Source organism: Oryza brachyantha, chromosome 1 (genome assembly GCF_000231095.2).
Source record: "Oryza brachyantha chromosome 1, ObraRS2, whole genome shotgun sequence".
Lineage (NCBI taxonomy): Eukaryota > Viridiplantae > Streptophyta > Magnoliopsida > Poales > Poaceae > Oryza > Oryza brachyantha.
The window spans coordinates 23,171,118-23,185,879 of NC_023163.2; the positions used below are offsets into that span (position 1 = coordinate 23,171,118).

The 14,762-nt window shown below is 42.7% G+C and overlaps 2 protein-coding genes across 2 annotated transcripts; both read right to left on the reverse strand.

Moving 5' to 3' along the window:
• Positions 1-674: 674 nt before the first annotated feature.
• LOC102704290 (UDP-glycosyltransferase 88F4-like) lies at positions 675-2,345 on the reverse strand. Its single transcript, XM_006644605.3, has one exon. It carries the CDS (start codon positions 2,168-2,170, stop codon positions 731-733), a length of 1,440 nt encoding a protein of 479 aa, XP_006644668.1. The 5' UTR covers positions 2,171-2,345; the 3' UTR covers positions 675-730.
• Positions 2,346-6,914: 4,569 nt separating this feature from the next.
• Positions 6,915-8,782, reverse strand: LOC102703270 (UDP-glycosyltransferase 88B1-like). The gene has a single exon (XM_006646233.3). The coding sequence runs from the start codon at positions 8,725-8,727 to the stop codon at positions 7,300-7,302; it is 1,428 nt and encodes a 475-aa protein (XP_006646296.1). The 5' UTR covers positions 8,728-8,782; the 3' UTR covers positions 6,915-7,299.
• Between the last annotated feature and the right edge of the window lie 5,980 nt (positions 8,783-14,762).

Here is a 14,762-nt window from a genome sequence, read left to right on the forward strand (position 1 = left end):
AGAATCTGGAAAAACTTCTAAACCCAGCTTCTTTAGCTATCTTAGAAATTGAGGACCGTTTAGGGCAGCTTCAGGCAGAGTAGCTTCTGGGAAAAGCTGTAGCTAGAAAAGGCTCTTCTAAACAGGCCCTAGTACATACGTTATGATATCGACAAGGTATCGACGTAATACTGATGAGGTACCATATTAGATTTCAAAGGGTATTAGCTAATATCTATAGGACGTCAGATTTAATACCTCGCTAGTATTCTCCCATACAGAAACATGATACTGTACGATAGCATTTGTCTTTATTTATTACTTTTCTAATTGTAAAATTTGGAGTGCCAAATTAAAACTAATGTAGGTAAAACACACGGATAGATTTAACACCTATATTTTTGTATTTGTTTATGCTTATAAGACAAATTTAAATTTAGAGTTGATTTTTGATTTTTTTTTTTCTCACTGAAGTTTATTTTTTCTAGCCTTGAATTTTAGATTGGCGAAAATACGTATATAAAATTTTTTATTTACAAATTATTTTTGTTGCAAAAATGTCTTTTGGCTCCAAACAATGTCCCCTAGATAGATATAATCTAAATTCAAATTGTTAAATCACTTTTATACCTACGCAATATAATTCAATATGTAAAAAATATTAAATTTATCACAGAAAAATGCATATTCATGTTTTGTGATTGCATAATTAAAAAAAATACAATTATGAGATGTCTCTAGTAGACCACGATTAAGAAAGGCTTTGCGTTTTTGTGTTGACCAAATCAATTTTCCGGCTGCCAAGGAAGTCAGCGAATGATGCCATCGACGATCCCCCAGTCTGCGTCGCCCGAGTGGCCATCTCTTTCGCCAACGCCATCCTCTCCCTCATCTGCTTCCCTTGCTCAGACTCCATCACCAGCCTTACCTTCGCCTGCACCTCCTCTGCCTTCACCATCCCATCGTCATAGCCATCGATCACCACCCCAAGCTTCATGTCCTCCACGATGAACACCTTGTTCATCCTCTGCTCTGCGTACATCGGCCAGCAAACCATCGGCACTCCTGCCGTGACGGCCTCCAGCGTCGAGTTCCACCCGCAGTGCGTCACGAACGCGCCGGTCGCCGGGTGTCGCAGCACCTGCACCTGAGGCGCCCACGACGACAACACCAGCCCCCGCCCCCGGGTCCTGTCCAAGAACCCCTCCGGGAGCAGCGACTCCAGCGCCGCCTCGCCGCGCCCCTCGAGCCGTTTCGTCGAGTCCGCATCCGGCGTGACCGGCGCGCGCACGGCCCAGAGGAAAGAGTGGTTGCTCCTCTCCAGCCCCACGGCGATCTCCTTTAGCTGCTCCGCCGGCAACGAGCTCGCGCTCCCGAAGCACAGGAAGACCACACTCCGCGCCGGTTGCACGTCGAGCCACCTTAAGCATTCGTGCTTCTTCTCCTCGCCTCCCCTCTCTTCGCCGACCAGTGGGCCGACGCAGAATAATCTCGGTGCGGGCTCGCCGGGGCGTGGGATCCCGTCTTGTATTGCCTTCACCGCGCGGGGCTCCAGCCACTCGAACGTGTTCACCAGTATGTGCTTCGCTTTGGCCAGCTGCTCGAAGAAAGAAATGGTTGCCTTGTACTGTTCTTTGTCGCGGTCGAGCAGGACTTCGGGCAGGTCGGACGCCGGAATTGGATGGACTCCCGGGAAGCGCAACATGGAGCGCCCCATCTCCCGGAAAGACACGGCGGATCGCATGACGGGGATGTGCAGATAGGAAGCAAGGGCGGACGCGCAGGAGACGAAGAACAGGTAGGCCGGGACGCCGAGCTCCGCGGCGACGTCGAGCCCGTCCGCACAGAAGAAGTCGATGACAAGGGCCACCACGGACGGGAGGGAGCGCACGAAGGCGATGAGTGCGGCATTGGCGGCGCGGATGTCAGTGAGGAGGGTGATGAAGGGGTCGGCGTCGGGGTCGACCGTGTCGCCGGGACGGGCCGGCGCCGACGGCAGCAGCTGGAAGGAGACGGAAGGGTAGTACGCGGAGAGGCGGGCAACGGTCTTACGGGACTCACCTGACGACGGAACGTCAGCGACGGCGACTGTGACGGGGACGCCATGGTTGGCGATGTGATCGGCGAGCTGCGTCATGGGGTGGATGTGCCCCCGGACCATCCATGTGTACAGCACGACGCTGCTCCGCATTGCTTCTCCGTGTGTTCAAGTGGCGGCGTTATTGGAGTTGTACAAGTACAACTGGTGAGTGGATGTATAAATGGGTGTGGATATTGCTACTGTATGACGGGATGCGCCATCGGTGCCGACCGCCGAGTTGTTGGAAGTCATCGGCGACTAGCCGGCAGCAGCCGGCAATGTTGAACCATAAGCTATATCTTATTGCTAAATTTGTACTACGGAATATGACATCTTTTTTTTAGACAGAAGGTACGTTCATTATGACGTTTTCTGAGACAGAAGTCTGATGACCCTGTTTTGCGTTGAAACTTTGGACGCAAATTATTGATAGGATGAAGTGAGCCGTGACATCCCAACCAGCTGGCGTAGGCCATGTTCTTTCCGTGAGTTCAATAACTTATCTGTTAAACATATTTTTTAAAAAAAATTTATAAAAAAATTGTTTTAAAAATCACATCAATTTATTTTTTAAATTTTCTATAACTTATAATTAATTATATATATGCTAATCTGTTGTTACGTTTTCTATGTCGGTTACTAACCGACGCGGCCTAGGTGGATAATCCCGATACCACATAAGAACGGCTGACAAACTATATTTCTGCATTTTGTTTTTCGGAAACCAACGATAAAACCAGTAAAGTGATGAAATACAGGTAAATGTTGTCAAAAAAATGAAACTTTTAACAAAATATAGTTGGGTGGGATTGTTGACGCTGAAAATAATAATCAACGGTCACACACGTAGGCCTGAGAATCAATCTTAGACCATTCCAGCGCAGGACCTAATTCTTAGAGATACTGAGCGTGCCAGTCAGTTTGATCATGTAACTGACAAGATATAACATGAAAAACAGTTAACCCTGAAACCGCCATCGGTTGGATAGCCGATACCGTCCCAGGAACAGTTAACCCTGAAACCGCCATCGGTTGGATAGACGATACCGTCCCAGGACCTAGTCGATAGACTAAACGATCGGCCTTACAGAAATTTCATGATAACAATTATAAATATGCCTAATCAGCTAAGTCAGAAGCAGGATAAATATCAGATAAGCCAATCGGCAAGTCGATCTCAGAATATCAGACCCAACCGAGACAGGCTCAAGATCAATCGGCCGATCGGACCGCTCTGATGTTTATCATCCGCTAAATTAGCGGCCGATATAAGACTAAACATGGAATTTGTATAGTAAACTAGAATGCTATACTAATTATTCGTATAAAACAATATCGCCCAACAGCATACGCGCTCACCTAGACCTAGAAGATCGAACCTAATCGAGACAGTACAGATCTAAGCATAACCACGCATGACATCAGATAAATATTATAGCATACGAGTAATAAGATAGCAAAGCAGCGTAATCCACCAACTAATCTACTAAACTCAACCGATCGGACATATTTCTATAGATAGATTACACCAAACATACATAGGTCAGACCTAACCGAGACAGTATGCAGTTCAGCGTAATATAACGATAGAAACATGAAGATCGACAAGTTTAACCAACCAATCGGCAGACTACTTAAGATAATGCTGGCTAACACTCCAGCAATAAGCCTCTACGAACCCTCGATTCAACTCGACAACATAGATCTATTAAACCAGATTAATCGGACCGAACTGAGACAAAACCAGGCTGATTAGAACAATGCTATCGGATCGAAAGAAGGAGTGCTAATACTACTTGAACGAGTGCTAATACTACTTCTAATCAACGTAGATCAAAAGTAATAATAGAACTCAGCCCGCCGATCAACCAAGCAGAAGATCGGATTTAACCGAGACAGTCCTGTCTTAGTTGATTGACGGGTTTTGACAAACTAGAACTTACATTGCGAAGCTGACAAACTCTGCGCCGAAAGCTCAAGCAAGTCGAAGATTTGAGGCGATGTGCCAAGTTGAATTGATCTGAAAATATTTACAAATACCCCGGGCACCTATATTTATAGCCTCGGCAAACAACTAAACGGATAAGAATCCGCTACTACCTAACTTTACATTATTCGGACTCTAATTAAACAACAGAATCCCAAACAAACTTTGAGATAAACCTTAACTAATTTACACGAACTTATGGTTAAATACCGAACTTATCTCCAGGCTATGGGCTCAATCGGACTCCAATTCTTGTTCGATTTGGACTCTATCGACCGCAATCCCTTTGCGCCCAGCTTCCTGTTTCCAGCTGATTAAGCTTCCTTGCCTAATTCGGTCTTTAACCTTGTTTCAACCAATAACGCTCATTTGCCAAAATCTGACGTTAACAGAGATACAAAGGATGTAATATAGATGATCTGTTAGTTTTAATGATTCATAAAAATAGAGGTATGGATGACCAAATTTATTTAACATAATCTAGGAAGCTTTTTAAATGACTTAGCTATTCTCGATTTTCGTTAGCAAGTTTTTCAAACCGCTAATGGTACACTCCGTGAAAATTTTTTATATTAAGGTGTTTTATAAATAAATAAATCTATTTTTAAAGTTTTTAATAATTAATAGTCAATTGATCTTATGCTAATTAGATAATCTGTCTGTACCAAAATAACTTTATTTTTCACCCATCCCACAAGTGCCAATACAAAAGCTAAAAGACTAAAATACAACTTACTTTATCGGAGCTCAATATAATTATCCTCTACTTTATCTATTCACAATGTATTTATTCCTTACTTTCAAAGACTCTAAAGCAATGATTACTTAAAAAATAAATTTATTCACCTCTCATTTTTCTTATGCTTATAAACCAAAATTTAAATTTTCAACCTTAAACTTAGAGTCGGTTTTAGAGATTTTCATTATAATTTATTTTTTAACCTTGGCTTTTAGGTTGCTAAGAACACATATATAAAAATTTTATTCACAATTTTTTTTTGCAAATATGTCGTTTCACTTATTTGTGGAATAAGTGATAAGATGAGCACCATTTTACAAATGCTACATATATGAGATTTTGTTTGGTTGAATGCATGGGATCTAAATTTGCTTACCTCCTCTTTTATACTCCCTCATATTCACTTATAATTTTTAACCATTCATCTTATTCAAAAATTTAGTGCAAATATAAAAATTTATAAGTAATACTTAAACTTCTTTTAATAATAAACAAAATAAATAATATTTTTGAATTTTTTAATAAGATGAGTGGTCAAATATTATAAACAGAAAGTAAAATCCTATATAATACAAGATGGAGGGAGTAGTTTATGGGTGAAAATATACCCATACGTAGTAAGCAACTGGCCAGAAAATAATGAAAATATCATATACATTAATGGTTCAATTTTTCATTGATATACACACTTGTATGGGAAAATAAATAAAAATAAAATCCCCTCTCTCCATCAGTAGCCACCACCGCAGTCTCGCCAACCCTGTCGATCGCCGTTGAACCAACTCTCCTCCTTCTTTGCCGTCGGTCGGTGCCACAAACCCCCTCCAGCAGCAGCCAATGACGGGGGGCTGTCATGTCGCATCAATCTGGAGAGATACGGCGGATATGGCGAGAGGTGGCAACGGATTTGGCAAGCAGTGGATAAGTGGTGGCGATGGCGGAGATGATGGTAAGGGTGAGGAGGAGAAGAGCAACTCAGGCACCCGTGGCGTGCCTGTAGTGTCCGCACACGCACATGCAGCATCTACACGGGATGGGTCTAGGTGAGGAGCGAAGCTTGTGGGTTGAGCGTTTCTCCTCAAGCTGGCTCTAAGCCTAGATTTGCAGACAACCAAACACTTATCTCGTATATGCGGGCCAGCCCTTTACAGCTAACCAAATACAACTTAAGGCTTCAGTGACATGCATGCGTGAGCTGATGCAGGTGTCGGCTGAGTGGTTAGGCTGCGGTAGTGGTACCTTACATTACTTACCTAAGAACTATAAAATTGCTCTTGTTTTTTAGTTAACTGGCTGAGAAAAAGGAAAAACTGAGAGGAAGTTTCTTGTCTTGGGCCGGTGATTTGGGCCAGGTACTGTACATGGTGTCACTGTTCATAGGCCTGTATTGTTTGTGTGTGTTCATACCGCATGAGTTTGGTTTGATCAATTAGAAATCGTTGGACTCGGGGGAACTGCTGGTGTATTTCGTTATTTGGCAGTACATGAGATATCTAGGATATTCGAATTGAAACAACGAGGATATATCTTTGGGTGATTCAAGTCGCCGGTGATTTTTCTCAAATATCACAGATATAGTCTAAGAACGTGAAAAACGTGGATGTTGGATTTGTTAGCTTGGTACATATAAGACGTAAACAAAGAAATGAAGTCTGGAGAATTTTGAATTTGTCTATTTGGTGACGACAACGGTTGTATGGCAATAGAGCAGATCAAATTAAATTTAAGATGAAGATGGAGGTGAGCTGTGAGCATGTCCTTCAGAGTGTTGTGTATGTGCTATTTAAGAAAGAAATCTAATTGACTTGGCAAGATGACTTGATGATGGAAGAGAAGGTGGAGCACTATCGCACGTGCAATCAAAACAAAGAAGTTATAGGATAGCAAAAGTCTTTTGATCTCATTGAGCTTGGCGCAAGCCTATTAGGTGGTTTGTTCTGAGCTGCAAAACAAGATCAACTTAAGTCTGGATACACGGAGGCTCGCACAAAGAGAAAATTCAAGTAGATGTGTCATTTGCTAAGATGGAGTTTGTTAGAGTTTTGTGTCGAATATATACGTACAAAGTCAATTTCTTTTGATATAGGACTTGAAGTTATATTAAGAGTTAGAATAATAATATAGTTGAACTTTATTCTAGGCTTAAAGAGATGAACCCCTTTTGTAATTATAAAGACGACTACGCCGAATAAAACCACTTTAGCATAGGTTAGAGTATTACTGACCAATGATGATGTCGGTTGATTGTCACAGATACCATGATAGAGCGGAGAGAATGGCTCGTAACCAATGTCTCCAGATCTCAGTAACAAATACTGTGTTTCAGTGTCATAGTTAGTTTTGAATATTTTATCGTTGCTTGACTTGCTTCAGCCTTCCGTTTTGAATATTGATTATGGGGACAGTTTTATAACAGTTTTCATGCAGGAAAAGATGTATAATTGAACAAATCTGTGACGTATTGGACAACAATTGAGAAAGGGAGAATACCGCCTTGCGCTTTTTGATGCCAGATCAATTGTCCGTCGACGTCGCTAACTTCAAGCTGCTAAGAAAATCAGCGATTGATGCCATCGATGATCCACCGACCTCCATGGCCCGAGCGGCCATCTCTTTCGCCAAGGCCATCCTCTCTCTGATCTCCCTCCCTTGCTCAGACTCCATCACCAGCCTTACCTTCGCTTCCACCTCCGCTGCCTTCACCATCCCATCGTCGTAGCCATCCATCACCACCCCAAGCTTCATGTCCTCCACGATGAACACCTTGTTCATCTTCTGCTCTGCGTACATCGGCCAGCAAACCATCGGCACCCCTGCCGCGATGGCCTCCAGCGTCGAGTTCCACCCGCAGTGCGTCACGAACGCGCCGGTAGCCGGGTGTCGCAGCACCTCCAGCTGCGGCGCCCACGACGGCAGCACCAGCCCGCGGCCCCGGGTCCTGTCCAAGAACCCCTCCGGTAGCAGCGACTCCAGCGACGCCTCCCCGCGGCTCTCGAACCGTTTCGTGGAATCAGCGTCCGGCGCGACCGGCGCGCGCACGGCCCAGAGGAAAGCGTGTTCGCTCCTCTCCAGCCCCGCGGCGATCTGCTTTAGCTGCTCCACTGTAACCGAGCTCACGCTCCCGAAGCAGAGGAAGACCACGCTCTGCGCCGGCTGCGCGTCCAGCCACCTTAAGCACTCGTGCTTCTTCTGGTCGCCTCCCCGCTCCTCTCCGATCAAGGGACCAACGCAGAATAATCTCGGCGCGGGCGCGCCGGGGCGTGGGATCCCGTCTTGTATTGCCTTCACGGCGCGGGGTTCCAGCCACTCGAACGTGTTCGCCAGTATGTGCTTCGCTTTGGCCAGCTGCTCGAAGAACGCAATGACTGTCTTGTACTGGTAGTTGTCGCGGTCGAGCAGGACGTCCGGCATGTCGGACGCCGGGATCGGATGGACTCCGGGGAAGTGCAGCAAGGAGCGCCCCATCTCCCCGAACGACACGGCGGATTGCATGACGGGGACGTGCAGGAAGGAAGCAAGGGCCGACGCGGAGGGCGTGAAGAATAGGTAGGCCGGGACGCCGAGCTCCGCGGCCGCGTCGAGCCCGTACGCGCAGAAGAAGTCGACGACGAGGGCCTTCACGGATGGGAGGGAGCGGACGAATGCGACGAGCTCGGCGTCCGTGGCACGGAGGTCGGCGAGGAGGGTGATGAAGGGGTCAGCGTCAGGGTCGACCGTGTCGCCGGAACGGGCCACCGGCGCCGGTGGAAGCAGGTGCAAGGAGACGGAACGGTAGGAGGCAGAGAGACGGGCGATGGTCTCAGGGGAGTCACCCGTCGACGGAACGTCGGCGATGGCGACGGTGACCGGGACGCCGTGGCTGGCGATGTGCTCGGCGAACTGCATCATGGGGTGGAGGTGCCCCCTGGCCTTCCATGTGTAGAGCACGACGGTGCTCTCCATTGCTCGATTTGAGTGTGTCTGTTGATGAAAATGACCGTGGATATTCCTAAGCCAGTATATGTGCCCAGTTGTTTGTAGCAATCAACCGGCAAAGTTTGAAACCATATATCCCGTTGGGTACGGAATACCATATGGTACGTTGATGAGATGATGTTTCTTTGTACTTCAAAAGGTACGTGGACCAAGCTTTGTACGTATTAACACTTGAAGAAAATCAAGCGATGACGTGCGGTGTGACGTTCGGACTATGGTGCAACCAACTGTAACACACGTACTCTCACCGGCCCCAAAATAAATATATTTGAAACAAATTTTCCTAGGCTGCGTCATTTTTGTTGATTAAAGATGGAGATAAAAGATTATCTGATTTTAATATATATTTAATAATATAATAATAAAATTAACTATTATAATATTAGAAATATTACAAATATGAGATTATAAACTAAGATATTGAAACTTTTTGTAAAGAAATTTGTGTCGCTTAATATTTCGAAAAACGTACGCTAAAAGACAACAAATAAAGTTGTCCAAAATAACTCAGTCTTAGTCTAAACATCGAGAAATCTTATCCCCTGAGCATCCCTTGCATACAAATCCACTATTGAAGGGTGATTGTGCTTTTATCCCCACGGCTAAAGGCCTAATTGATTTGGAGCAAACATAAAGGATTTGAATTCCTAAAGATTAATTCCTATAAGAGCCATTCGATTCGTGGAAATTAAGGATAAGAAAAAAAGGATAAATTTTCCTTTCCCACATGTTGTGGAGGAAAAATATAGGAAAATTTTCATCCACTCAAATCTCTTGAAAAAAATTATATGGATTTATATGAATATATATTTCTATTTTGGCACCATTTCTATTTCTATGAATTAAAATTCCTCCAAACTAAACAGGGCTCTAAATGTTCTACAAGGGGTGCTAGAACGAAGGGAGACTTTGGGGGGGGGGGGGGGGTAAAGGGCCAAGGCCATGGATCATTTCATAACCTAACTTAGCCCTTATATATCTTTAGCTAACAACTTTATAAAATTTTAGTTCACTCAATTTTAGACTAAACCCTTAAATTACGTAGGTCAAATGATTGGGCCCATTACCACTTCTATAGAGGGCATATATTAAAACTATCACTACATACATCAAGACATGTGCTAACCAAAATAAAAATAAAATAAATTTGTATACTTTGAACTCGACCATTTTCATAAACTAACAATTCCCCATTATAGAAATTTTTGTTCCATGCAGTTTTGTACAAAGTTAGATACTTCACATGGAGTTAAATTAAATATACAACTCTGATTTTTTTTAGACCACCGTGTATAGAAGTATATTTGAGTTCCATATATAAATTCTTAACCTATATTTCCGAAAGGATCTCATATACAACTCTTAGATTATAGAAATTACTTCTATAAGTTTGGACTTCATACACAAATCTTAGCGATTATTTCTAAACCCTATATAATTATATAGCTACAACTAGTCCATATCGTTATAATTTCAGTTAAGATTTTTTACTTTTCTTCGATTAAAGTCGCAATTTCTATGCCGCCAAGACATAGATAATATGTCTCTCCCTCCTATCACTTTCTCTTCTCAACCCCCCTCTCTCTCTTTGAACAGCGTCAGTGCATCTAACCGTCTTTAGCCAAGAATAGCAGTGTAGAGTCAGTCCAAGTGACGTAGAAGTTGTACTAGTTATTGTATTGTATCACTATGAAAATTTAGGTCGGTATGGGGCAAGATTTTTTAAGCATTTGCACTCCAACCTATGGATAGTATTGGGTTAATCTTTTTGCATAATACAATAGCAAAAGTGTAAAGAGTGTACTATGTGTATTCAACCTATGGATAGTTACACAAAATAAGAACAAAATGTGTAAGCATGCGGATTTTAGAAACATATTACAGTGCATCTAGTAAAAACGGTAATAGCACATTCCGCATGGTTCTCATCTAAAAAAGCCTTGAAGTTCCGTACATACGGTGGCTAAACCCAAATCAAACGGACTCATCGGTGTTATGTGAAACAAACAGGGTTATAAGTGTCTCCCCTTAGAACTCGAGATGTTTGAACCGGTCAAGAGATCCTAAGAAGAGTCACCCGGGAGGACAATCGTGACCTAGCCGTCTAAGACTTGTCACACCGGATGGCTACCAGCTCAAGAAGTCCAACCTAGCCATCACCCAAGCTCGGAGGCCAGTGAAGGTAAGCGTTGGGGGTGACTCAGCCCCCAACTACTCCACCTATTGCATTTAATATAATAGGCAGAAAGCAATGAGTGAGGCACGCACATGAGTGTGCCATGCTAGAGGTGCGGTGCAGATGAAATTTCAATGGGACTGAGGATGACCAAGATAATATAGATAACGATCCCTCCTCTATGCACAAGCGATTTAGTCATGAATGGCCTATGAAGTAGGCAACTCCCAATGCACACTCTGTCCCTAGCTCTCTAGGCAGTGTGCCCCGGTTGGAGAACGTGCCACTATTTAAAAATGGATAAGAGAAGGGGTGCTCTACATGTAATTGGTCCTTTTAGAAAAAACTGTTTTATCTGCCTTGAGATGTAGGTGCCTTCGAGAGTAAACAAGAGGGAGAACCTAGGCCAAATGAATGTGTTTCTATCTTTAGAAAATTCTTCCCCTTAACGAGAGCTAATTACACCGCATAAAGGAGTACATTATTGCACATGGTGCAGGCCAATCCTATATAAATATTTTGTTCTTTATCTAGTCTCCTTCGAGGGAGCCTCGGTGTGTGATTTGGCATATATACAGACTAGCTACCCCCTGGAACGAACACAAAGCCAGGCAGTATGGGTTGCCGCTCTCGCCGTTTACCCGCCAACAGTGCCCTTAACACCGTCCGTTGCACATGAGCTTTGATGCATCACAGCATCTATCTCTTCCAGTACCATCGTTAGGGTTGCCTGTCCACCTTGGAATTTATACATCTTTTTATGACTATCTGCACCATCGAGTTTCCTCTGTATATTTGGTTCACATCTTTAAAAAAGAAACCCTTAATTACACCTGAATCTAAGGAACAAAGGTACTCTTGCCACGTCTAATTACACATGGCCTTATATATGTACCACGGCATCATCCGTGCAGTACACCTTGTGGTTATCTTTGCCATTTGTACATGACTTTGTGCACCATCCAGTTTCTCTCTTTACACATGGCCATCATCGAACGAAAAAGTCTTCAGGTCCAGTACATGCAATGACTACACCTGAATATAACAATCAAAGGTAGTCTTAAACACATCCCATTGCACATGGCCTCATATGCTCCATGGTGTCCACTATAGTACACTTCGTGGCTACTGTGGCTGCCATCCTCGCAATTTAAATGCATTTTATGGCTCTGTGCCCATCGAGCTCTTTTGTATGAGTGTATGACACACAAACATCTACACATTCTGTGTTTTTTTCCCGTTTATCTTTTCTGTTTCTCTTGTGTTTCTGCAGAATGTTCGGGGATTATGTACTTATATATGTAATTGGAAAATCTTCTGTAGTATGACCCTTGTCTTTTCGCTTATGTTTATATTTATAAGTCAAAATTTAAATTTTTAATCTTAAATCTAAAGTTGATTTTAGGTTTTTTTCACCGTAATTTATTTTCATGCCTGCTTTTTTTATCGCTAAAAACATGTATATGAATTTTTTTTACAAATTATTTTTTTTATAAATAAGACGTTTCACTTATTCCTCTACTATGCCAAAAGATGGACACCTATATAGGCTAATTTCTATAGGTACCAATCTTAATGCACAACAGACCGTTTTGATACGGATGATCATCGCAATATGTTGTCCGGAGTTATTTCCACCTATCTGCGGGATAGTCATTTTGTTTTTTCGATGAAAAACAAACGATATATTTATAAATAAAAATAATTTATGAACAAAACTTTCATATACATGTTCTTAGTGATCTAAAAGTCAAGACTGAAGAATAAACTACGATGAAAAAACCCTAAAATCAACTATAAATTTAAAGTTAAAAATTCAATTTTTTATAAGCATAAGCATAACCGAAAAGGTGAGACCCCTGAATTTTTACATGTCTACTAAGGTCCCGGTACAACTCTAGCTACCAACTTCCAATTTAGAGTTGGAGTTGTAACAAACAATATATTCTAATTTTTTTAGAACGGAGTTAGTACAACTGCTCCTAAAAATGAAGAACTACAGTGATGGAGTTAGGTTTTTACTGCTTCACAGCTTCACTCTATACCAAAAGACCCATAGCCCTAAAGTTTTTAGACGTAATTACGCAAAATTGCCACTTATCTACTCCTAATCTATTCTCTCCGCTATTTCTACAATTCTTCCTCTCCAATGAACAGAACAATCATACAATTACGTTGTTCTAATTTAAAAATTAACCCGTATTAAATTACATCCAAAAAAATAATTATAAAATTTTGAACTTATAAATAAAATAAAAAAACATATAAAGACTAATTATAAATATTAAGTGCTGACATGAAAAATGAAAGACACATATGAAAAGACACATATGAAGCATTTGCGTTGTGGGAGGAATTTTTTGACCCATGGTCTCGGCCTACATGACATCTGAGGCCAGTTGATTGAACCCGCTTGCACTGTGAATGCCTTTGTGGCCATGTCCAAAGCTCTGAACTGGCCAATGGTCACAGCTCGCTAGCTTGGACGAGCGAACGGGGTGCTCGAGATCGGAGCTCTAGGGGGCGTGCAGAGCTTTGCTAAGGGGCCGTTTAGTTTCCAAAATTTTTTACCCAAAAATATCATATCGAATCTTTAAACACATAAATAGAGTATTAAATATAGATAAAACGAAAAACTAATTACACAGTTATGTGAGAAATCATTAGACGAATCTTTTGAGCCTAATTAGTACGTGATTAGCCATAAGTGCTACAGTAACCCACCTACGCTAATGACGGATTAATTAGGCTTAAAAGATTCATCTCGGGTTTTATAGGCTAGCCGTGAAATTCGTTTTTTCATTCATATTCAAAAACTCCTTCCAATATCCGGTCAAACGTCTAATTTAACATCTAAAAATTTTCATTTGACCACTTAAACACCTCTAAGCTTCTGAGCATCATGAGCAGCCCAAGCTAGGGGCCATAGCTCCACAGGTCCGCTCCGAGCGTTGGGCGGGTCGTGGCCTAGCTAGAGATAGTTTCTATAGTTCTTTTCCCCATCTCACCCCTCATTTTCTCGCTCAATTCGCCCGCACCCGTGTGCGAGTGGCCTCGTCCCGCTATTGCTGCCAGTGGAGTTTGAGCTCAGACTGCTCTGGTGACTACCTCTTAATTGTTGCCTGTGGTGCGGCCTCGACGATCTCCGCTGGTGGTGGTGGCCTCAACGGCGACGACAACAACCACTAGCGGCCTCAACGATAGCGCGACGACCAAATGTGGCCACAGCAAAGGCATCGGTGGCCCCGCCGCCGCAGGTCTTGCTCGCGGCACTGTTGTCCAACGTGACGCACTTGATTAACCGAGAGGCGCTGGACACCATGGCTGGCGCACGCGAGCAAGAATATGAGATAGAAAGGTGCAAGAAGGGGAAGGGGAGGAGGAGTTGTTCATTTTTAGGCCGTGTTTGGGACATGATAAATATAGGTTAGTTATCTGGCGTGAAAAACGTAACAATAGATTTGTACATGATTAATTAATTATTAATTATAAAAAATTAAAAAGTGGATTAATATGATTTTAAATGCAATTTTTAATAAAATTTTGCAAAAAACACACCGTTTAGCTGTTCGAAAAGCGTGTGCGCGAAAAAAGAAGGATGGGTAACTTAGCCCACCTCCTGAACGTGGCCTTAGTCCATCTTGGTGGTGTTTGGTGCGTAACTTCTAGGTGAAGTGTTTAGCTGGCTGGAATTTTGACATTTGGTCCTTTTTGAAAACTTATTTTATAAATAAACTTCTAAAAAACATATTACATGAATGAACATTTTTTACCATGAATGACAGCGCATTGAATAGGACGACGCCAATATCATTGGCATTGGCAC

Excerpts from the sequence above, each read along its gene's own strand:
- LOC102703270 (XM_006646233.3), bottom strand. The coding sequence starts at position 8,727 with ATGGAGAGCACCGTCGTGCTCTACACATGGAAGGCCAGGGGGCACCTC.
- LOC102704290 (XM_006644605.3), bottom strand. The coding sequence starts at position 2,170 with ATGCGGAGCAGCGTCGTGCTGTACACATGGATGGTCCGGGGGCACATC.